The sequence below is a fragment of the Plectropomus leopardus genome, chromosome 3, assembly GCF_026936395.1.
Source record: "Plectropomus leopardus strain MGB_pleo_1.0 chromosome 3, ASM2693639v1, whole genome shotgun sequence".
Lineage (NCBI taxonomy): Eukaryota > Metazoa > Chordata > Actinopteri > Perciformes > Serranidae > Plectropomus > Plectropomus leopardus.
The window spans coordinates 26,777,638-26,802,075 of NC_142178.1; the positions used below are offsets into that span (position 1 = coordinate 26,777,638).

General features: G+C 38.6%; 1 protein-coding gene and 1 long non-coding RNA gene across 2 annotated transcripts; one reads left to right on the forward strand and one right to left on the reverse strand.

Moving 5' to 3' along the window:
• Nucleotides 1–1,798: 1,798 nt before the first annotated feature.
• LOC148190005 (uncharacterized) lies at nucleotides 1,799–23,773 on the reverse strand. Its single transcript, XR_015776284.1, has 3 exons — nucleotides 23,633–23,773; nucleotides 14,908–15,011; nucleotides 1,799–2,109 (listed from the first exon to the last, which is right to left on the reverse strand). It is a non-coding gene; the product is annotated as an uncharacterized LOC148190005 (long non-coding RNA).
• LOC121942600 (uncharacterized protein C4orf54 homolog) lies at nucleotides 8,504–21,646 on the forward strand. The gene is made up of 2 exons (XM_042485855.2): nucleotides 8,504–12,881; nucleotides 17,666–21,646. The coding sequence occupies exon 1, from the start codon at nucleotides 8,571–8,573 to the stop codon at nucleotides 12,855–12,857; it is 4,287 nt and encodes a 1,428-aa protein (XP_042341789.2). The 5' UTR covers nucleotides 8,504–8,570; the 3' UTR covers nucleotides 12,858–12,881; nucleotides 17,666–21,646.
• Nucleotides 23,774–24,438: the final 665 nt, after the last annotated feature.

Sequence of the window (24,438 nt, forward strand, 5' to 3'; positions counted from 1 at the left end):
TCAGACACAGTAAACGTCATATGATAATGTTTTGCTTATGTTAAGGATGTCTGTATATGAACACAATAAAATGAACTTGTTTTAACCTTCTGCTTACTCACAAATCAAATAGAAACATATAAATGAAAACAGTTTGTGCCTCCCAGGTGTTTCAGGGTGATACAGACTGGATTTCTAGACAATAAGGTAAAAATCTGAATTGACAAGACTGTAGAAGTGTTTGCATAAAGTTTTTCTCTATTGCTTTGGCTCTTTTCTACACTTTGGGATTAATATTCTGAAAACAACATATGCAACCCCCCACTTGTTCACCACAGATTTGAATTTCTCATTTCTTTTAACCAATTGCAAATGCCTTAGCATATGAGAAAGTAGAATCGTCAAAAGTTTGCACGATTACCTATTGACTATATCTTGTTGATCACAACTGATTGTGTTGCTTCTCAGTCAAATAGCTGTTCCCTCTAAAACATGTAGACATAATTTCATTGTGTAAGTCATCACATGCACAACAGTCCATTCCATCAAAATCTGTCGGGCATATATATCATGAAAACATCACAGTAAATATGGATCACTTGAAACATCTGCCAAATTAGTAAATTGCCTGTCAAGTGAAACTTGAACTTGACTAATGAAGGGGGAGTGTCCCCACATCTCAGATCACCAATCACACATTATGTTAAACTGGCTGACAGGTGCTACCCATGAGTATAAATGTTGCCAAATGTAAGTAGGCCTATAGAGCTTGACCACAGCAGAATCCATAATTTCTGAACATGGAGGAACGTGGCCAAGTAAATGAACATTGGCAGCTGCCTGGTGAGGAAGAGTAAGAATCTGTGGCAGTGAAGTGAGGGGAAGAGGCTGGGGAGCACAGACACAGAGCTGTCCCAGATGAAATACCAATGAAATACAGGCTAAATTTTCAGGCAAAGGCAGGTCGCTGAGTGCAGTCAAATGAGACCGTTCTACGGTGTCTTTAATCATCATTTCAGTTTGATAAACAATAGTACTAGGTCAGCTAGACAAAGAACATTCTAGATCAGTAATGTCATTGAAGAAATGGGGCAAAAAGAGTGAAATGTGGATGTGAGGGATACTTCCAGGGTCCGCTACTATACTTACAAAACACCTAAACATTTTGATCAGCATTGTTTACACAGTGCCAAAAGAAGTTTTCATTTTGGGGACAATGACTTTTCCTACGAGAAAATGATTTCCTTTCAAAGCACGAGTTAACTGTTTTGGGTGAGATGTGACCTTTTGCAGGTGAACTAAGGTGTTGTGCTGAACCATATAAGCTAATTTTGGCAAATGCACCTGAAGTTTTGAGAATCTTATTTTTGTTTCAAGAAATGAGCCAAAGTAAAAGAGAAAAACTGTAACAATGTAATATAAATGTTTCTTATGTATTATTTCAAATTCAAAGATCATTCTAATAAATCTACAGCTCTAAATGTTAATAAGTTGCAATATAAATAATTGGTAAAATGATAATAAATAATTGGTAAATTATTCATTAACTTTTAATAAACCATCCGTTTCAGCTTCTCTACAGTATAAAGGATACCCTGATTAAAAAATGTCACCAGTAGCTTGAATTATCTTTGCTTTTCAAAATTAAGAGGGTGGTGTGTGCTGTACAGATTGTAAAAATCTTTGAGGCAAATTTTTGATTTATTTTGAGCAGTTATTATCCCTCTATCATTCTCTTCAAGCTGTATTCTTATTTTTATTATTATTTTAAATTTGTGACATTGATAATTTGTTAAACTTCATTAAAAATCACAAAAATACCAAAATACTCACAGTGACCATTTTTTCTCCTTAAATGAATTGTCATTATTGTTGGTATAAGGTAACGCTCTAATCCCTTACATCCAGTAAACTAGCTCACATTTGACACTTTCAAATCCAAAGTTGACCTTTTACCCTTTGAACCATGAAACCCTTGAGGGTTGGGAGGGGTAACCTGGAGCGGAGCGGAGTCCGGCTGCTGGTGACTGCTTCACAGCAGGTGTTGAAGCTCTAAAACTTCTCCTGTTCCCACTCAGGAGCTCAAGAGTCGGTATCAGAAAGTCCCTGGTACTGCGAGATGTCACAATCCTGCAGGACAAACAGAAAAATAATGCTGGAAATATGCATTCAGCAAGTCTGTGTTTGCAATAAAAGCAGCAGCAGTTTTTTCATCATTATTGTCATAAAGTAATGACAATTGATCCCTTGACCCCAAGACTTCATCATTTCTATTGCTGCACCAATCCATTAACCTTTTAAAACCTGGATCAAATTCAGTTTTCTTGTGCTGTGTTCAGATGCCTTTCACAAGATATTTGAATCTTTGAAAACATAGCAAATTTATTTGATTTCTTTTGAAAACATAGGGAATAAGGCGATGACCAACTTAGCAAGAAATGTTCCATAAATTGCAAAAGATGTTACCTAAAAAAGGAAAGAAAATATATATTTACAATTATAATATTTCTATATTTAAAAATTTTCTTACAGAAAAAAATAAAATAAAACAAATACTTTTGTCAAAATTCCAGCACTTTTTCAATGTCAACTATTGTTCTTCTATGTCAGTTACCTTTTTACCTTTTTAAAAATATGTGTTGTGTCTATGTAAGTAAATGCAGCCTAGAGTCTGGAAATTCCAGACTCTAGGCTTTCCAACAAAGCTTTATGAAACTAAAACAAAAACAAACAAGTGACTCAAAGATCAACAAATTGTACTGCTTTATTTCTGCTTTAATTTTACAATAGTAATCTATCTAGGATTAGGGTGGGGGTTTAGGGTTAGCTAATGCTGCTCTGTGGATTAATCCGTTGAACTTTTTTATAATTAAATACTGTAGAAATCTACTCCAGTGGCTCCATAAATTCACACCTATCAGAGTTTTTCAGATGCTCACAAGCTGCTCATGTAGAAGCACGTCTGCTCTGCGAGTGGACAAACAACTGTCCAGCTAACGCTTGTCAACTCTGAAAATTTGTCACTGTAAAATCAGCACTTGTTAACGCTGGAAGATTTGCTGTTTTGCCGTTCAACTTATCTTTCACACTCACACAGTTATTTTTAGAGCAGGTACATATTGTGTATTCTGTATCAACACCTGATGTGTTTCAGGGTGCGAGCGAGGGTTGAAAAGGTCTTCACATAGACGGTCGGTGGCGTTGATTAATGGTGGTCATGATTTAACACCTGCTGTTTTAATGTAGCCACTGTAAGAAACTGATCTCGACATGCTTGCGTGAGCGATGTCCCCATTTTAAATAGCTGCCTAAATTTAACAGCTTTGTGGAGGTCAGTCAACCTGTGTGTGTGTTCATGTTTTGGCACAGAAAGAGAAAATCAAATCTTTAATAGCTCTCGCTCTGAGGAACTATGGACCAAACCAGCACTTTTCCACACGAAACTATGTCCAGACGGTGGTTGTAAAGTAATTTCTTTAAAATTTACATAATTATGGTAAATTTTAATTTGTTTTATCTATCATGTTTAAAACATCCGACTCAGAAGAGTAACTGCAAACTCAATAAAAGATTTACCAGCATTCATGCCCTGTTATGCTATCCAATTATAGGTATAATTTATTGATGTGAAACCCAAGCTTGAGTCATGACCTTTACTGCTGTTTGTCTTTGCAAGGCAGAGCAACTGATACAAAGTATTCAGATCCTTCACTTAGGTAAAAGTACAAATACACTAATTTAAAATGAATTCATTACAATTGAAAGTTCTGAATTAAAATCATACTTAAGTCAAGTATGAGTATCAGCAAAATGTACTTAAAATATCAAAATAATAGTACCTGTTCTGCAGAAAAATGGCTCAGATGAGTGACTCATATCATATTCAGCATAACATTACAATGCTATTACTGAGATATCAAGGTGTATGCATGGGTAAATTATAAGACGATGGGCCTCACAGAGATACAAAAGGCCAACCTCCCCTCTCAAAAGGAGTGTGGTAGTTTAGCCTCTTTTGTTGGTGGTGTTTTGTATTTCTTTTTTAGTTGTTATTTATCTTTTTTGTGGTTTTGTGTTTCATTGAGGTAATTTTACCTGTATTTTTGGTTGTTTTGCCTGTTTTTGTAGTTATTTTGTGTCTCTTTGCATCTCTCTGTAGTCATTTTGAGGCTCTTCCTTGTCGGTAATTTGAGTGACATTTTGCAGATGAAGGCCAGGCAGGCCACTGACATTTTGAGCCCCCGGGCCTGTGCCTTTAGGCCCATTCATCAGGTGATGCACACAAAATGTTGTTGTTGTATCTGGTGGAGTTGGAGCTAACGTTTAATGTACAATTGAGTATTCTAATCTAGTGGTTAGTGGTTTAATCTAGTGCCCCCCTCAAAGTGTCACAAGATAAATCTGAGAGGCTTTAAGATGATTAACCCTTTAACACCTGGAGTATTCATTTTTCCTGTGCTGCTTTCAGATGCCTTTCACAAGTCTTTAAACTATTGAATCCTGAGGTAGTTTGTGTGATTTCTTTAAAAAAAAAAAAAAATATGGGAAAAAGGCAATGAGCAATATTACAATATTTATAATTAAAATTATGTAACAATTATGTTACAACATTTTTATCATCTTTTGACACCTTTTCCAGAACATTTCCATGTTTGTTTGTTTTACTAATTTTCAGGTAATTTGCTTGTACTTTTTTATTGCTATTTTTTTGGTAATTTCTTCTCTTTTGGCTCATTGCCTTATTCCCCAAAGAAATCAAACCTATTTGCTCAGGTTTCAGAAGGTTAATGTATATTATATTATCTTTACAAGGTGCTTTATTTAATACATGTATATTTTTTTATGTAACACCTTGTCTATAAAGTAAGTAAGCTGTCAAATGAAATAAAAAAGAACACGTGTCTCTGAAAAGTGGAGCAGAAGTGTTTAGTAGCTGAAAACAGGAATAGTCAAGTAAAGTACCTCAAAACTGTACGTCAGCACAGTAAAAATACTCATAAAACAGAATATAGTTAGTGTTTCTAAGAGGCTGCACATTAATGACAGTGAGAGTAAAAGTGGGATTTGAGGGTGACAAAGGCTTTATACTGGTGGCCTCTGTCCTTGATATTGCTGTCAGTGTGCCCTCCACACGCAGCAACTGTTGGCCCAACCCCTCCCTGTTGCATACCACCAATCTGGGGCTCTGTCCAGAAACAACACTTGTGTGTTCAACACTTTGACAGAGCTCTAATATCTAGATCATTACTCTGCAAGATAACAGTATTCAGTATTGTCCCTCACAGCAAACTACACTAAAACGGTTATCGAACACTTCAGGTCTTTCACGTCTTTCAGTTAGTTTTGGCCCAAGAGTCCCACATGGACCACTGGTGGGAGTGGAGATCAAACTGACAAAAACCTCAAACTATATCTACTAATGACTGGACGAACTTGTAGTAAATTCTTTTAGCTGACTGGCACCAGCTGGTGGGGAATATTTTTCTCCATCAAGGAAAGGCAGCTGTTTCAGTGTGAGGGCAGAACACTGACAGCATTCTCAGCTCCACAAATATTATTAGTGCCAATATTAAGTAGCTTAGTACTTTATCCATACAATAATGATCCCAGCCTTGTTTTACACACTCAAAGCACTCTTGCACCTGCATCACTAGATCACACCCCTGAAAAGTTGACCTTTATGCAGTGCTTTACCATTTGTTGTCATATCTTTATGTTTACATCTGCTTTTCTTTGTTTCTTTGTTTAGCTTTATTTCTAAGCTCCTGCACACGTGTCCTTGGCACCATGTAAATATGCTGAAGGCTAATGAGAACAGGAGTCAAATTTGTCAAGTTTTAACATACTTTGCCTAAAGATTCTGTTCTTATTTTCTTATTCTTCTGATTCTGATATAACTAAGGATTCAGTTTAAGCTGTCAGGCTGCAGACAACACAACAGAGACAACAGAATTGGCTTTTTTGTGCTTTCAAACAACAGTTTACATACACTGTGATAGGCTTCGCAAAAAGAATGATTAATTTCCAACTTAATTTTTAACTCAAACTTGACTTCATTTGGCAATATAACAATTTGTTGTATGAAAAGACACAAAAGTTCAAGCATGTAGGAAAAAGTGGCATCTAATGGTGAAAGTGCAGATTGCAACTAACAGAAACTTATGTACCAAGCATGTAGGAGAATTACAGTGGTCGATGTAAAAATGTGTATGGCCCGATCTTGAGCCAGTGTTTAGTTTGTCCTTTCTGGGCTATTGTAGAAACAACATGGTGAACTGTGTGGAAGAGGACCTGCTCCCATGTAGACATAAATGGCTCATTCAAAGGTGGCGTAAACACAACTATCCTTAGATTCAGGAGATTATACACTGATAAAAACATAATTTTGTTTTTTTATTCCATTTCAGCCAATATATTCCCCTAAACCCTACCTGCTGAACCCATAAAAACTCCACACCAATGTCTAAAGCACCTGCAAACAAAAGATAAATTAAGAAATTTATGCTGCTTTACCTGAGTGGCTTTTATGTCAGTTACAATTAGTATTTTTAGTATTCTTGAACTATGTTAGATTGCATTGTTATTATCAGATAAAACAGATTCAGTCTAATTCAATATTATTGACAGTAAGGTCAAAGTTTGTCATAAACCTAAGAATGCATTTATATCTTAATTTAAAAAGTATAAACATACCCCCTTTACAATTAATATTAAGCTCATTGAGTTACATTACAGTTTTGTTTCAATTGCTTTAGCACATTTTCTGAAACATAACATTAATAGCAGTCAATACATCATTTTTGCTGTGCATTTCTTAAGTCCAGCGAAAGGCTGAAAAAATTTAGAAAGTTTTACTCATATGGCAAAAGTAAATAATTTATTGCTGTCAGTGCCACCAAAATCTGAGTATCTTGAGACAAGACCATGAATAAAATGTTAAGGTTGAAAAATAGAAATATACAGATTAAAATTTTCTGTTTAAAAAGTGCTTTCTCTTTACTTAAAATTTAATCTGGATTCTATGTCATGTCATTTCATCACAAATATCAATATTCAAAGTAGCTTCAGACAACTTGCAAAACACATCAAACTATCTGTGAAGTCTGATTAACCTGATTTACTTCAAAACCTAAGTTGCAATCACTTACAAAGACCAGGTTAACCATTTAAAAATCTAAGCAAATTGGCTTGATTTCTTTCAAAAACATGGGAAGAAGGCACCAAAATAAGTTATGACCCCAAAATTAGCAAGAAATTGGTAAAAAGTACAAGAAATTCTCCTGAAAAAAAAGAAGTTTAAAAAAAACAAAGAAAAGGCCTTTGGAAAAATTGCTTAAAAACTGTAATAATTCTGTAAAATAATTTTAAATCTGATAACTATGATAATTATAAATATAGTTTTCCCCTAACTTTTAAATTTGCAACTTGTGGAACATTTCTTACCATGTTGCTAATTACCTTTTTATTGTGGTTTTTAATCCAAAAGTTCAAATACTTGTGAGAGACATCTGAAAGCAACACAAGAAAACTTAAGTTGCTCCAGATTTTAAAGGGTTAAACAATATGTGCATTCAAAACACTACTTTAGTAAAAGACCCAAGTACTGTCAGCACATTGTAGTAAAAGTATCAACAGTAAATTAACTCATTTTGCAGTAAAATATCCCCTGTGGCTGCTATAATATTTAATTCACTTGACATTTTTAAGTTGCAACAGTTTCATTCAATTAAGTAAATACAACTTAAGTTTAAGTTAACTTAACAATTGAGTATGAAATTAACATAAATTAAAACTAATAGTTATATTTACTTGCCTTCATCAAGGCAATCAGTTTGCTAGATTTATCATAGTAAGATCAGCTTGTTAGTTTACGATCCAGAAGATTCTTCCTCAAAGAGAAAAAGGAGCTTTTACTATAGAAACAGCGATCAACTCAGTCACCTGCTGATCATCAAACTGCAGCGAAAACCACAAGATGGTGATCACACTTACTTGCAGAAAGTTCACACTGGTCATAAAAGTCATAATCCTAAACAGCAAGGCGAACAAATTCATGTCACACAAATACCAGATTCAATAGCATGTTTGTTTGTTATCGATATTCTTCACAGCAAACACTTTACACAACTTAAATGAGAGCCCGGTGAACACAGTACAGACTCGTGTGTTAATTTCATTTCTTGAAGTGTTCTGAGAAATGCAACACAGAAAATGTGCTCAGGCAGTTTTGAGAAACTGTTGGAGGGGAGCTGTTCTTCCAGGAAAGGTGCTGAATCTTGGCACTTTTGGAGGTTAGCTTCATAAGGTTTCGTGCGTCATGTACTCGGTTGCAAAATGTCTGATTGTAAACGCTCGGCTCGACAGCCTGCACGACCGCACTGAGACTCACACCGGAGAGAAATCATCGTGGGATTTTCCCTGGGACTCCCCCCCTCCATCTCTCTCTCTCTCTCTCTCTCTCTCTCTCTCTCTCCCTATCCCTCCCTCTCTCTCGCTCTCAGTCCTCCTCGTCCCCCCAGCCTGCAGAGTTTTCCGTCCTGTGTCGGGATAACATCGTAAACGAGGACCACCTGACGGTAAGACCGGACTAAATGGAAGCAGCGGAGGAAACTCTCACTTACCGAGGTGACACCTTACTTCACAGGAAGCTGCTCCCAGAGGACAAGCATAAGGACAACAGTAAGGGTCACGCCATCGAGACAAAAAGCGACGAGTCCAACTATGTGGATCTGGACATGAAACCGGACGGCGCGAGAACAGTCAAAGTCTCTTTCACCGGCGAGGGAAACCAGCTGTCTCTGATCAAATGCTCCAAGCAGCATGGCGAGGAAGAGGGTAAAATCATTTCAGAGGACTTTGTTGAAGAGCAGGCACAAGATAAGCGGGTGCCCGGGATTGTTTCGGGTGAGTCTCCTTTGGAAACTCTGACCAAACTTCCCAACACCGATCAGGACTCAGAGAATGAGAAGCAGCGCCAAGCCGAGCTTGACCCGAGTGACTGCAGTGACCATGTGTGCAGTGATGAGCTCCAGTACACGGACATGTATCTGAACAGCAGGACGGAGTCTGATGATGGTGCCAGCGCGGTGCTGTCCGATCACTGCGGCTCCGACACCGTGGAGGACGAGTCCCACTATATCACGACGCATGAAATCCAGTTGACCGAGCTCGACCACGACGTAGATTACGACCTGGGGCGAGGGACCTGCTGGGATTTTGAAGACGACAACCTGGTTTATTCCTTTGTGGATTACGCGTCTTTCGAAAGCGATGAAACTCAGGAGGGGACTTTGATACTGGAGGGCAGGAGCCAAGCGAAAGTGCAGTCTAATCTTGGTGGAGCGGTTGTCAGCACCGAGCAGGAGGATAGTGATCTTTGTGACTCGGATAAATGCGCCAGCTCAGATGAAAGCGTGTGCAAAAACCACAGCGGAGACGTTAACGCAGGGAAAATTCATTTATCAATAAAAACATCCTCCAGGGCGGTAAACGAACCTGTCAACATCTTTGACAACAGCACCTGTGGCTACACCAAACACTTTGGCGACGGGAGCCACTTCTCTTTTGTGAGCTCTGGCGCCAGAGTGGGGCCCTTGTGCGACCGAGCCCAATATTTCATCCCTGCTCCAGGCCGTCAGCACCTCGCATCCAAACTGAGACGGAAAGACATTAATGAATATTCCAGCGGAGCGTCCAGCTCCATTAGTGAGCTGGACGACGCTGACAAAGAGGTGCGCAATTTAACCGCCAAGTCTTTCCGGAGCTTGGCATGTCCATACTTTGATGCCATTAATCTTAGCACCTCTAGTGAGTCCTCCATGTCGGAATATGGGCTTAATAACTGGTCAACTTATGTAGACTGGAATTATGGAAAAATATCGCGGGGCAGAGAGCGGAGCGTAATTGCGCACAAGACTTCCAGCGCAACTTTGGAGATGAAAAAGACTGTGGACGGTAGGAGGCATGGTAAGTCTATTACCGACATTAAAGTTCCACAAACCAAAATGTACGCACTGAATAAGATAACTTCTCAACAATCATCCTCTTCTGGTAAAAATTCTGTTCAGTCAAAGCAGCGTGGAGTCACGCTGAATTTCCGCTGTGTTGAAGCGCCCGAAGGCGCCAGACGTCCAAAATGCTCCAAGAAAGCGCGATGCGATGAGGTCACTGGGACTGTGTTAGCCAGGTCTGAATGTGAGATGCAAAATCATCACACAGACAGCATGGGGGACACACACAAAAGAGCAGTGTTTGCATCAAGTCTGTTGAAAAATGTGATTTCCAAAAAGATGCAGTTTGAACAGGAGCGCAAAATGGAGAGGGGTGAGATTTGTGACACACACCCAGCGCTCTCCCCGAGTTTCCAACTCAAAGATCCAGATGGGATGAAAGACAGGAGTCAAGGAAGAGGCATACAAAGACAGACATCAGAAACAGGCTCAGCTTTGACTGTTAATTCTGCTGATGATCAGCACCAGGAAGGCAGCAGACCCGCTTACTGTGAGCCTGCAGAGGAGCAGAAAAGCAACAAAGCACCAGACGATTCAGAAAAGGAGCCTCCAAAAGCATCGCTCAGTCACAGTCAGAGTAGTGCATTTGATGCACTGAAAGCAGAGGAGCCAGAGCCTGTAAAGGAGCCTGAACCCACATCTGTAAGTGACACAAAGCCCACAGCAAAAGAAGGATTAGACACCAGCAGCATGCTCACAAAACTACTTTTTGTTCCAAGCTACCAGCTCCTTTCAAAAGAGAAGGATTTTACAGAAGACCAGTCAGGCCGTGCACCTGCTACAGGCACACCTGCAGGCCCACAGAAATGTGAAAAAGAGTTCAAAATGGGCAATAATGGAAACATAGTGGGCAAAGAAGGAAACGAGAAGGGGGGTAAAACCCCTGAGATAAAAATACGCCTGCGGAGTGTGAAGGAAAATAAAGGTTGTACACTGAATATCGCCAGCCTGTTAACCCCTAAAATAAGTTTCAACAATGTTAACACATTCAGAGCAGCAGGTGAAGCCAAATGCCATGTTTACTCTGCTGCAGAAAAAATTCCAAACTTCACAGTTAGAGACATAAGAGACACTAAATGCAAATTTCAGACACCAATATATCAAGTCAGAGATGTCCGTAAATTGGTAAAAAGTTCATATCGCTTTGTTTCGTTGGATAATATTGAGAGTAAATGTTCCACAGCAGCTGAAAAACTGGAAACAACAAAAGAGCCCGTCAAGCATGTATCACCATCTCCTATTGTGATTAAATGTCACTCTGTAAAAACAAACGTTAAAAGACCGACAGCTGAGGCCTTACAGAAACAATCGGAGGCTGGCGTCACATCGGAAACATCTCAAAGTGAAAATGCACCTGCACATTGCACAACCAGTCGGGTGCCAAATGTTGCATCAAAGCAGCTACACTCTGAGCACTCAGACAATCAGACAAATATTGAATCCAAACTGACAAAACAGAGGCAGGAAAAGTTTGCAGGTGAGACATCTGAAAAGAGAAATGAGCCACAAGTACCAAAACAGGCAGCGTTAGAGAAGCTCAAAGCTGCAGTGAAAACAATGGAGCAGCTTTATGTTTTTGATAGAAATGAATGGAAGCGTAAAACTCAAGCTCCACAGCCAATCACAGACAGCCACGTGTTGTCGCTAATTGCCAGTGAGGAGCAAGGGGCAGAGGAGCCGGAGTCACAGGAAGAAAAAGGAGCTCTAAATATCATACGTGTTCCTTATAACGACAACACGTTTAAAACACAATCACAGCAAACGTTCAGTAACAAAAGAATCCTTCATTTTGGTGATAAGGCGCATGTCAGCGTGTCAGTTGGTAACCCTGCTCCACAAAGCTCTGTGTTGCAAACATCATCGACTATGAAAAGCTCCAAGTCACCAGTGGCTCCTTTGTCGGTGAAAACAGAGTCCCCGAAACATGGCCAGATGGAGCAGGGAAAGGTCAAAATCATTCCCACTAATCCCACTGTCGCACAGGCCTGCTCGGACTCTGAGAACTATTTGACCATGCCGGGGATAAGGTGTGCGAATGAAATCAAACTGCTGAATCAAGAGCCCGTTTCAAGGGAGGTGAGTTCAAACCAAATCAAAACAGGTGCCAGGAAGACACCTGAGCAGAAAAGGTCTCCGTTAATCATGGAGTACCCGGCTTCAAGCATCTACCATCACGCAGGGGCGACAACAGGGCGTCCTGCACAGCCGCAGGTGTTGTGTTTCTCCCCAACTGTCCCGACTGTGTCACCAACACCTTCTACCGGAGAGGCAGCCCCACAAACCCAGCGCAAGATGCTTTTGGACCCCACTACAGGACATTATTACCTGGTGGACACTCCCATACATGCCACCACAAAGAGACTATTTGACCCAGAGACAGGCCAGTATGTGGATGTACCCATGCCCCATTCTCCCGTGGCACCTGTCACCCCTGTCACCCCTGTCACCCCTGTCACCCCTGTGCCTCTCTCTTTGTCCCCTCTGGCCCTGAGCCCAGGAGCTTACGCCCCCACCTACATGATCTACCCAGGCTTCATCCCCTCGCCCACTCTGCCAGCACAGGCGGTGTTGCCACAGTCGCCGTGTCACTCTGAGGACCCAGGTGGAGAAAAGGTAAAAAGCACCAAAAGCCCAAAGCCGGAGCTGAACACAGCAGGTGCAGAGAGTGTGTATTACAGCGCGACAGGTGAGGCTCCCAAAGGGCCACTGCAACTTCCTGTAAGTTTGGGACATGTGAGAGCCAGAGGAGGTGCGGCGAGCTCTGACAGGAAGCCAGTCATCAGCATCACAACGCAACAAGGTCCAAGAATCATCGCACCACCCTCCTTCGATGGAACAACAATGAGCTTTGTAGTGGAGCATCGGTGACCAAGGAGACATCTCATCAAACATGTAAGTTAGCACATGTCCCCTTCACTTCTACTATTCTTATTTTTTGTGTTAATGTACTTTTATTTATTTTATTTCTTTTAATGCATAATTTGAAATACATAAAACATCTAAAGCAATTTTTTTGAAGGTATACGATGCAGGAATTGTGGGGGTTTTGCTGTGTCTGTTTGTAGCTTCCTCTTGGATGCTTTCTCATACTTGGTTGCTTTCTTTTTATCAAGTCCCGACCACAGCTGTGCTTGTATAAACTACTGGTTATAGTTTAATTTGTGACAAAATATCATATTTTCTGCATTCTTCCTTTATAAAAAAAATTGTACTTTATAAAGTAATATAAAGTAACAAGTAACTAAAGCTTTCAGATAAATGTAGTGAAGTGAAAGTACATTATTTCCCTCTAAAATGTGGTTATCAAATGTCAAAAGTATCAAATGGGATGAAACAAGACTCAAGTAGAGTGTAAGTACCTGAAGTAAAGTTCAAGCTAACTGTATTAAAACATTTTTAGTCTGTGAGTTCCTCTAAGCCACTCTTTAATTCTTTCATTCATTCATTAGCCGTAACCGTTAATCCCATTAAGGGTCAGGGGAGAGCTGGTGCCTATTTCAGCTGACACTGGGTGAGAGGCGGGGTACACCCTAGACAGGTTGCCAGACAACCATAGACTCTCACAGTCATACCTAAGGACAATTTAGAGTCATCTGCATGTCTTTGGACTGTGGGAAGAGAAAACCCACACTGACACAGAGAGAACATGCTCCACACATCCACACACAAGGTTCTGGGAACCTCCTGCTGTGAGATGACAGGGCTAACCACTACACCGCCAGCTGATTTTTCTTTTATTTCTTTTAATAATACAAAAATTGCTCGAAATTATGTCATTTTGAGGTTTTGAGATTAACTGAAATAAGATTTTTTTAAGAAAACCTACTATTTTTTTGCAGAGCATTGATCTCTATCTCAGTTGTCTTCATCAGTGGATGATGTATGCTAATATGCAGCAAGTAAATCTTGAGTGAAAATTATTTTGTCAAAATAATTAAAACCTATTTTAACCCTTTGAAACCCGGGCAAATCAGCTTGATTCGTTTAAAAAACATAGGAAGAAGAAACAAAAAATAAGAATAAACAAAGAAACAAAAAAATAATAATTCTACTACTAATGATCTGAAATCTGCTTAAATATGATAATAAATAAGTACAATAATTTTAATACCTATTAATTATCTCAAAAACATATTGTCATGAACAGAAACCAAACAATCTTATTACCAAAGTTTACACTTTAGAAACATGGTTGGTATGGTTTTAGTCAGTTACTACTCCTGTTAATAAATAATCCATGCCCTAAAGTGGCAGTGAGGTTTATAGAGTTTGATATTTGAGGATGTTGACTGTGAACTATGTGCTCTCCCTGTACAGCAGTGTGACACTCACACGGTCATGTGGACTTGCGTAAAGGTCCTGATGTAGCTAGATGAGTTTTTATCATTTTCTGGTGTAAATGTTGCCTCCAGCGTGGCTGCTTCAGCAGTGGCATGTCAGTGTTAATAGACATGCAGTAGCTTCATGACAGGTAACCTGACTCCACAGAGCATGCTGGGAGATTGGATTTTCAGCCTCGGCCCGGAGCAAGTCGGCTGAGTTCCCTTTTCTCTGCATTACACATCGTCGGGCTATTTTAATAGTGTGAGACGAGTTTGTTTACATGGTTTATTCTCAGGGCTGGAAAGTGTCACAGGAAAGTATTCCAGTCAGTGACACCTTACATCAAGTTATTCTAGAAATGCCTTGATTACTCAGATAACATTACAGTTCATTAATGTGTTTGTTCCTTGTTCGTGACATTTCATGAAAACTTCTCCTGGCTGAACGATTTGGAACAATCACTTTTGCATTTTTATACTAGCTATCAGTCCACAGTTGAAGTAGCCCACAAAAGAATAAGCAAAATATGAAACTTAAAAGTTTAGTTGACACACAAATAATTATAATAATTAAATATATATATATATATTCTTACCTTAATCTAGCAGACAGTTTGACTTAATTTTTTTGCAGAGGTCTTTGAGATGAGTATATTGCAGAAACTTTGCTGTCAATAGGGTGGTGCTGCCTTGGTTCCATCTGCAAAAAAACATTAAAAAAGCATTAGCTCTGTGGCAAACAAAAGTTTATGATACTTACATACCGAGAGGGATAATCTTCACAAAAGAACACCATTTTTATGAGTTTTGAAGCGTAAATACAATCATAAAAAGTAAAAATCTAACCTTAGGCTGTAAACAAACCACACTGAGGTCAAATGACTTCGATGTTACCAATGTTGTAAAGCTGTGTTCAGCATGATGACATTCTGTAGTCTCATTTAGTGACTTGTTAGCAAACTTCTTTTTTTTAAGACAATTAAAAACTTTATAATTCATGCTGGTGTGACCAGCCTGTTCATGCATATCTCATGACAGTAGACTCAACTGATTTACACCCTTTGCTTTTCATACCTCCTTCTCATGATGCTGTTATTTTTCCATACTCAAGGACATTGATTTGGTTAATTTTTACAGGAACTTCAATGGATAAACCGGCCAGAGTGACCATCACAAGCTGGTGTGACCAGTTAAACCATCAAAAATTATGTGAACACATACCTTAAACAAGCTGGTCAACCAGCTTAACCATCTTAAACTCAAGCTGTTTTTTTTTTTTTTTGTTTGTTTTTTTTTACTTTTTTAGCTGTCACAAGTAGTTGTGACTATGTTTGAAAATTCATTCACACACAGCTAACACACTTACCACATTTAGTATTCCACCTCAATGTTTAGTGTAAAAGTTTCTGGTTAAACTTTCTCACAGCAAACATTTCGACTTGTCATAGCAGGAACATAGCAGCACAGGTGTACCTAATAACATTAATTAGGAGTCTCAGCCAGCTCTGCATGCATGGGGCAGGTAACTAAAACGCCAATGTGAAATCAGAATCGGCATCAGAATTAGCTTTAATGGCCAAGTAAATGTATAGGCTACATGGAGCCTAGAAGAAATTTGACTCTGTTTTTTTTTCTATTTTTTTGTTGCTCTGCATGTACAAACCCAAAAATAGACATACAGTCAAAACAAGGACAACAAAGCTGAACAAGACTACCATTAACATTTGACATTATATACAGATATAAATATATAGCTATATAAAAAAATATCTACACGCTATAAATTAAAAAAAAACAACACAATTAAATTGTAAACAGTAATATGAAGTGCAATGGTGCACGAGTTATTGTGCTCCAAAATTAAATACATGCCCCCCCCCCCAAAATATTATTATTATTATTATTATTATTATTATTATTATTATTAATCAATTTAAAGGTTGATGCTGCCTGATCAAGAGTATTTTGCTTATTTGAAGATGGGCAGAAGTGAGAATAGAAAAACGTTCTAGCAGCGCGCACATCCAAAAGCAGTAAAAACTAGTTGCTGGACAGAGGTAAAAATAGGAAAAATGTGCTCTGTTTTCCCAGCCCAAATGCCAGAAAAATGTTGCCATTGTATGTTTGTGCAAACCACACATACTTTACATGTTATTATGTAGATACATTAAAACTTTATGTTTTAAAAATGCTGTGGTTAATGTGTGGTTAGGTTTGGGCACAAAAACTACCCGGTTTGGGTGGAGGCACAATCCCTGCAGGTGAAGCAGTAATGTCTTGGTGAAAAGCAATTGCTTTTCGTGCCTAAACAGCCACTGGAAAACAGCATTGGGCTGGTACAAATAACACGTTTGTTGCCTAAAAGCCGCTTGTTTGTTGCTCTTAAGCAGTGGTCTGCAGATTGGCAGGCGTCTCACCTAGATGACACATCATCCACCACCCCCAGATGACAAAGTCCATACACTACATCACTTTCCAAATGTTGATATGATATCTATGAAATATGCAAATGTAACATATGTTTGCCAACATTCACATCCTAATCCCACAAGCTAGAGATGAAGGTATTAATGAGTAATTCCCTCTCTCTTTACGCTGTTAAATGCTGTAGCCCCCCCCCTCCCAAAAAAACAACTTGAAATTAATTCTCAGTTCTTCATACACACATATATATATATATATATATATATATACACACTTACTACAGTCCATTCTCAGCTAATGTGTCAGAGCAATAATACAACTGCATGAGCATGAGGGATACATGTCAGCTGGGTGCGTGGCAGGCAGGGGCCTAGCATGGGGTTGAATAGTGGTGTGAAGAGGCACACGGTGTGTGTGTGTGTGTGTGTGTGAGAGAGAGTGAGTGGCGGCAGTGGTGGTGGGGGTGTTTGGTGGGGGCATGGCTGGGATAGTGATGCAGGAGGAAAAGGTCAGGCAATGTAAAGTATTTGTTGTGCTGATGCAGGGAGAGGACAGCTGCTCGGAGAGATCAGATGCTGCTGCAGCTCCAGCTTGGAAGCGAGTCTGCAGGGCTGAGATGGGGTCAACTTTTTATAGCCCCCTCCCCCTCTGCTTTTTCCTAAATGGGGAGAAGGAGGTGGAGAGCACTGCCGACCTCCAGCACTCCTACATAAACAAATCGAGTAGTGTGCCCCTCACAGTGATTCGGAAGAATCTGGTCAGCTGGTTCAGAAACCAGGAACTAAAAGCTGAAAAGTCACATTACAGTTGCCTCAGACAACAACTTCTAGACAAAAATAAAATAATGTTTTCTCCTTTTTAATCTCAACTTGTTTTCTTTGCACCCAACATAGTTTAACACCCATTTTTTGTCTTGTTTTATTCCACCAGATATCTCCACTGAAGAATCTGCCCTTATTCAGCGTAAGTGCACACTCACCTGTGATCTTCTCCCCAAGGCAACTTTCACCAACAACAAAGTCTATCCCCACTCTGTTGTATATCCTTGCAGCAGATGTCACTGTAATCTGTACGAATGTAGGGTAAATGCAATGAGCCACATCCTCTGGCTGATGCTCTGCCATGTTGCTATATTAATTTGCTTTGTAATACTTTCCATTCAGCTGCTGTCTAGAACTTTTGTAATGCTGTTTGAGCCCTGCAACTTGTCTATTCAAAAGGAAATGAGGCAAGCCTTCTGTTACAATTCAGCGTTAGTCTATATTGGCCGAGCCACATTTTTATTTTGCATTTAATGTTTCCATGTCTTTAAAGCAAGACTATGTAACTTTTAAAAGAAAATAAGACAAATCTTTGCTTTGCACTCATATGCAATAAAAAACGCAACCTTGCTGAATTCAATACACACAGGGGATTTGCTGCTACAACCTCTATTGGTTTGACCATATTAGCTAATGTCAGCAAATTTGATATATATTACTATGTAACTGACATTACTGAGTCCCCTTCCAATAATGCTACTGTTACACTCCGTTTTAGGACGTCACAGACAACGTCAACATTTCAGTGGTTTAGATAAAACAAGCCTTACTGCCAGTTTATCCCAATGGCCCAATGAGGAACTGCAGCAACAACAAAAATCCTGTAACTCCCAAGAAGTATTTTCCATATAATCTACCATTATTTAAAGAGACTTCGATAGAAGCCTCCACTGCAGAAGCAACTGGAGTTAAGGCCAAACGATTGTCTGTGCGGGCTTTGGTTGCAACCAAAGAACAAGCTGGTGGACACAAGTGGTTGAGGAGGTGTCAAAGTGAGCAATGGTTCTTTTTTGACTTGTTTGGCCTGAGTCATTCCTTGCACGGCAGACAATATCACAAGGCCACATGAACTGGAGCTTGGGTTCTCAGCAGGCATTGGGCTATGCCAGATTTGTGCCTTGTCACCAATTCAGTTTGTGATTTTCATGAACAGAATTTCTAGGCACAGATGTGGGGAATCTCTCTAGCATTGTCCAAGAATTACATCTCTGCTTTCCATGGATAAGGGGGTTCAGCCGGCTTTATCATACTGTTACCTCCAGTGCGAAGTGGGATGGTGTTTGGCCAGGTGTAAAACAGCGGAGATGAGGCATTCCCAAGACTGATGCCATAGTGCTAATGGTAAATTGCGCCTTTTGAGCTTTGAGCTTGTCACTGCCCAAAGTGAGGGACTTCAGTGTTATTGGATAGGCCTTGAAAGGAGAGTGAGAGTCAGATGGAGTCAGAGATTGATACGCAGATTGGTGCTATACTGGAGGGTTTACATATCTGGACTGGGAATGCATCAGGATACTCCAGGGAAATTAAGGGGCTGCCTTGCTTACACTGCTGCCACCAATACTAATACTCAGCAGCAGTGGAAAATGGACGGATGGATGGATGGATGCAAAATAATAAGCTGAACTCCCACATCTTGGGAAATTAGGGGGAATACAATGAGCCATTATCCTATAATTGCTACTTGTGGCCACAATGGCCGCTGTTAATCAAAAGTTACGTAGTCTTGCTTTGATTGAAGCAATAATATTATTACTTATGGTGAATACAAACTATCATATTTTACATATTTTTCTGAGGACAGGGACCATTTGTCTGCACTGAATTTAAAAAATGCAGACTAAGGCAAAATGTTGAGTCACCCCAAGTTCAGTCAAAAGATGACTAAAATTATTAGAATTAAAATAATATATTTGAGAGATAGTGGTCAATATCTGGAATTGCTATGTACCATATTAGTACTCTTGAACAATCATTTTCCACATTCACAATAACATATCCTTGTCTTTAAGGCGCTGGTGGCTCATATTCTACTTAAAGTAATTGTAACCTCTTTGTTATGACTCACAAAATGCTGCTAATACCATTACAACTGACATGCTATATGAAATGGTGGATTTTATATGTTAAAGCACTTTCTTCCCATGCAAGAGAGAAAAAAAAGAAAAACACACAGAGTGTGTTGCTCAGATGAGATGGAGCTGGGACTCTGGTTTAACAATGTACTTAGATCAGTATTTTCTATGTAGTGTTGGGCCTAAAGAGTCAGAGCCAGCTAAGATATTTAGGGGATAACTTCCTCTATTGGTTTAATTTATATGTATGTGTACTGAGATGGGAGTCGGTGCATCTGAATGTGTCCGTGTTCGTGGCTGTGAGTTATGTACGGCATTTCAGTATTCTGTGAGTGTACAACAAGGAGTCATGTTACTTCACTGTAGACGGGAACGTACAGGCTGCACATGTGTTGGGTGTGTCTTTACACTTTACACACAGCAATGTCAATTCCTCCTCTTAAACCCCCTTGACCTCTTTAATTTACATGTATAAGAACTGAGGTTTCCATTAAAATTACATATCAACTGATAGCCTCCATATTAATGCTTTCTATATAGTGAAGTTTTTTTGGGTGGGGTTTAACATCTTGTTTCCTTTTGAATATGCCGCAGGGCATGATCGGTCATTTTGCTGTACTTGACTCAATTATACCAGCATCACATTTAGAATTAATGCAAACTGTAGATTGCTAATTTTAGCATGTTTCATATCTGAAGACACATTAAAGGTATTTTGGAGCTGCTGGTCAGTCTATGTACCTTAATTCTGTAAAATACATGTTATTATGCCTCTGTGGCAAAATAGACTTTATATAAATTGCCCTATGAGTTGATTTCATTATAAGTGATATGAATTCATGCAGTGATTTGAAAAACTTGTTGTGGACTGTGCAGTAGATTGGACATGTTAGAACATTTAATGCATTTTGAGGTGAAATGTGACTTAAATTGATACATTTAATTCATCACACATTGTACTTCTTAATGATAGTATTTTAATTAAAATTGAAATTTAAAATTAATGCAGCCCAGTTGAGAGCAGTGCAAACCATTTTTTCACTCAGATATAATGAATTTGTTGTATAGAAATAACTTTTTAAAAAAAAACTGAGCCAGAAATTTTGCCAAATATCCAAAGAAAAAAACAAAACTGGGAGATATGTTATACTACCTCTTGCTAGCTAGTTTTAAAAGTATGTATTTTATTAGCAAGTTACACAAAACTGGAAGATTAAACATATATTTCTCGTATTCTTAGATGATTAAAGCACATTAACATATAATTTTAAAACCCTGGCTGTTATATATATATATATATATATATATATATATATATATATATATATGAAGTAAATTACAATTTTTAACCTCCAGTAAACCAGCTATTCCAATGTTGTCATAAACAAAAAATTCGTAAAAACTCTCCCACATCCATTTATTATTATTTTTTTTTAATCAGACCTTTATCTGTAGATAATTATAATGTACTTAATGCACTTGGATTTTCAGTCTTTTGTCACCAACACTGACAGCAATGAATGGCTGCAAACACTAGTGATAGCAGAATATGGACTTGTTATCTGTAAAATGAAACATTGATTATTGTTTCTGCCCCAAAGATGCACTGTAACAAAGAAAATATAGTTTGTTTTAAAACATTATTCCAGATGTCCTTCAACAAACCTGCTGACTTTTAGGGTGACTGTATCAAAGCTTGTTTTTGTATAAAGAAAGAAGGTTAATGAAAGGTGAGATGGTCTGAGATATGTGTATTTATGAATGTTCAAAGAAAAAGGGCACATATTTGAATGACATGCCACTGTCATGTAGTGGCATTGTATATATTTTACGCCTGATGTCAACTGTGACGGCCCCAGAAAAAGTCAAGAGGTCAGGATGACAGCAGCGAGATGGCTTGAGAGGAGAAGTGAGTGCTGCATTTGCACTTACAAACTTGAAAGCAATGAATATGATGAATGAGTGTAATGTAGACTGACAAGCCTTCATGTGTTTGGAATAAATACAAAATCAAGCTACTGAACATGTTTGCGTCCATGAATTTAAATCACTTTAAGGTATGGTTGTGTTTGGATTTAAATTTGATTTTTACATTTTGCTGCTGTCTGTATCTAATGGGACTTAACAGAGCACCCATATAAACTCTTTGTTAGAGAAATTAAAAGGTAAATATGTATTTAAATCACTATTTTGTTTGTTTTAAAGCTCAGATTGCGATGTAAGAATAGTAAAATAGTAAATAATAGTAAAAAGGAGTACTCTCTGATGCTAAGGCTTCATAAATTGTAACTAATGGCTTTGTTAATGATTTAATAACGTTATAAGCCACTGATAATAATGCTTTTGGGATGTCATGTTATGAGCAATACCTCTGGCTTGACAGACTGAGTGACTGAAAAGCATAAGAGTTTTTTTTTTTTTTAATTTTATTTAATAATTTATTTGTTTATTGTACTTATTTTTTGCAACCTGGCAACCCAATTGTTGCTCTTAATAAAGGCTTAGAATAGATTTTTGAAGTATTAAATTATTTATCTATCATGAATAATGTAATTAAAGTTATTAAATATAAATAAATATAAATTAAAACCCCTTTCTAAATGGTAAATATATCAGGAAGTGGTACCAAAACAGTGAATAAATTGAGAAAGTTATTTAAGAAAATAAATCAGTTTGCTACTTGGCTGTTGAAGTTTCAGCAGTAAAAGTTACAAAAAATAAATAAATGACAGAGGTCAAAGGGAATCGAACAGATTTATACCAACAGAAAAACACATTTGGCATCTGCCAGCGTGCAAGGTTAGCTTTCTGGTGACACTGAAACATCACCCGGGCCGAGGCTTAAGTTTAACCTGACAGTTTGCTGCTGTGTTTACTCGGTTGCCGTGGATGCAGCGAGACTGGCAGACACTGGTTTGCCCCCAGCTGCTCTCGGTGGTTTCTAAAGAATCTACATTAAGGCCCAGTTGTTGTATTTGGATGCCAGGGGGGGCTCTGATGTCACAGCTGTGACACAAGAAAAGTCAAGATTTATGGCCTCACCTGGATCAACAAGTGTGTGTTACATGTAGGCCACTAAGGTACATTTTGTCTCCTTGGACACAACTGTCAATACAAAGAGAAGAGTGCAGCTAGTACAAATACCTGCTAAAGTGGAAAATCTTATCACACAAAACCTGCTGTAATCTATCAGGTTCAAATTTGGGCGTTTGCAATCTTGAAATTATCTGGTTGCCAGAAGAGGAATTCTCACATGATTCCACCAGAAGGCCAAAACTTCTGCACTGGGATCACTGGTTCCTAGAAGCTACAGCTACATGATGGCTCTGTAAGGTTGTACAACAGTGCTTTTAAACTAATCAAATGTCTGCATGCAAACAGTTCTATCATGCTGTTTACCATGGTCAGTATCAGTTTGGCATGTTAGCATGCTAACATATAAAAGTTGGCATTGCAATCCACCAAAAAAATGCATTTAAGTCCAAGAACTGAGTTGCCACTATTTTTGCACTTTTTTTATTACACTTGGCACATTGTTTTTTTTATTATCTAACATTTTAATATTTTTAAAATTGTATTTTTGTTTACTATTGTATTGTACTTTTGCTGCTTATACTGTCATAGCTGCTATAACAACGTGAATTTCCCCACTGTGGGATGAATAAAGGATTAACTTATCTAAAGGATATTAAAGGAATTAAATGGGCCTTGATCTGTCTGAACACAAGAAGTGGCCAAATGTAACTTTTACAGATATGTTTTCATACATTGTTTGTGGAATGAGCACATTTTACATTCTACACTTTGGAGCAGTTCATAAATGATAAAAGTTCAGTAACCTTATTGCCCCATACATCTCTCCATGTTGCCACTTTAAAATCAGAAAACATCTTTTTTAAGTTTCCGTCGCAGAGATTATTGTTAGTTGTAAATATGTTTTTTTTTTAAATACTACAACTGTTTAGCAACTACATAACAGTTAAACTTGTTTTTACTTAATTTACCTGTGTGAAACTGCCATGAACACATGAGCATATGGCAGGAAATGTTGTTGATGGAGATGTTTGTTCATCTTCTGGCTGCTGCCCATGCCAAGTGACGCTTCTTTGTTAAGTTGTGACCTCAGATGTATTGTTTTGCTCTCAAGCTGGAAAACTAAAATAATCACACTCCATTAGTGATCCTTTCCCTCCTTTGGTCGTGAGAATGGTTATAGAAGTTCATAAAGCAGCAAACGTTCACCATCCCTGTGTTTTTTCAAACTGAATAACTGGATAAAGTCAACTGCACATTTACTAGGCCTCTGTCTCTTCCTCTTCTTCTTCTTCTTCTTCTTCTTCTTCTTCTTTGTCAAGGTTTATTGTTGGTTGGCAAACAACATTTGGTACATTACTGCCACCAACTGGTATAATGGTCAGTCTCTATAACAGCTTCTGTGTTTCAAAGTGCCACAATCCTTTGTGCTGCTCAACATCGCTGAATATCACAATCATTTTCTCTATAAAAACAAAAACACTATTTGCTGTGTTCAGATTTGGAGGAGTAATAGCGTCCTGAGCAGAGATTAAAGTCGCGGGATCTCTCTGTTTGTTGTAATCCGAGCTTCTCTGTGTTTTGTTGTGGTAAACTGGTCCGGCAGCGTGTGCATGTTGGTGCATGTGTGTATCCCACTGGCTAGATTCACTACATGTCAAGCAGTTACTTATTTACTCAGTGTCTAATGCTGTAGAAAATATGTGCTACTTACACTATAAAGGGCCTTTAGGTAGCTCCCTTATTTTCATCTAATATTGAGGCCCTGTGTTGTGGT

Coding starts and splice junctions, on each gene's coding strand:
- LOC121942600 (XM_042485855.2), top strand. CDS start 8,571: ATGGAAGCAGCGGAGGAAACTCTCACTTACCGAGGTGACACCTTACTT.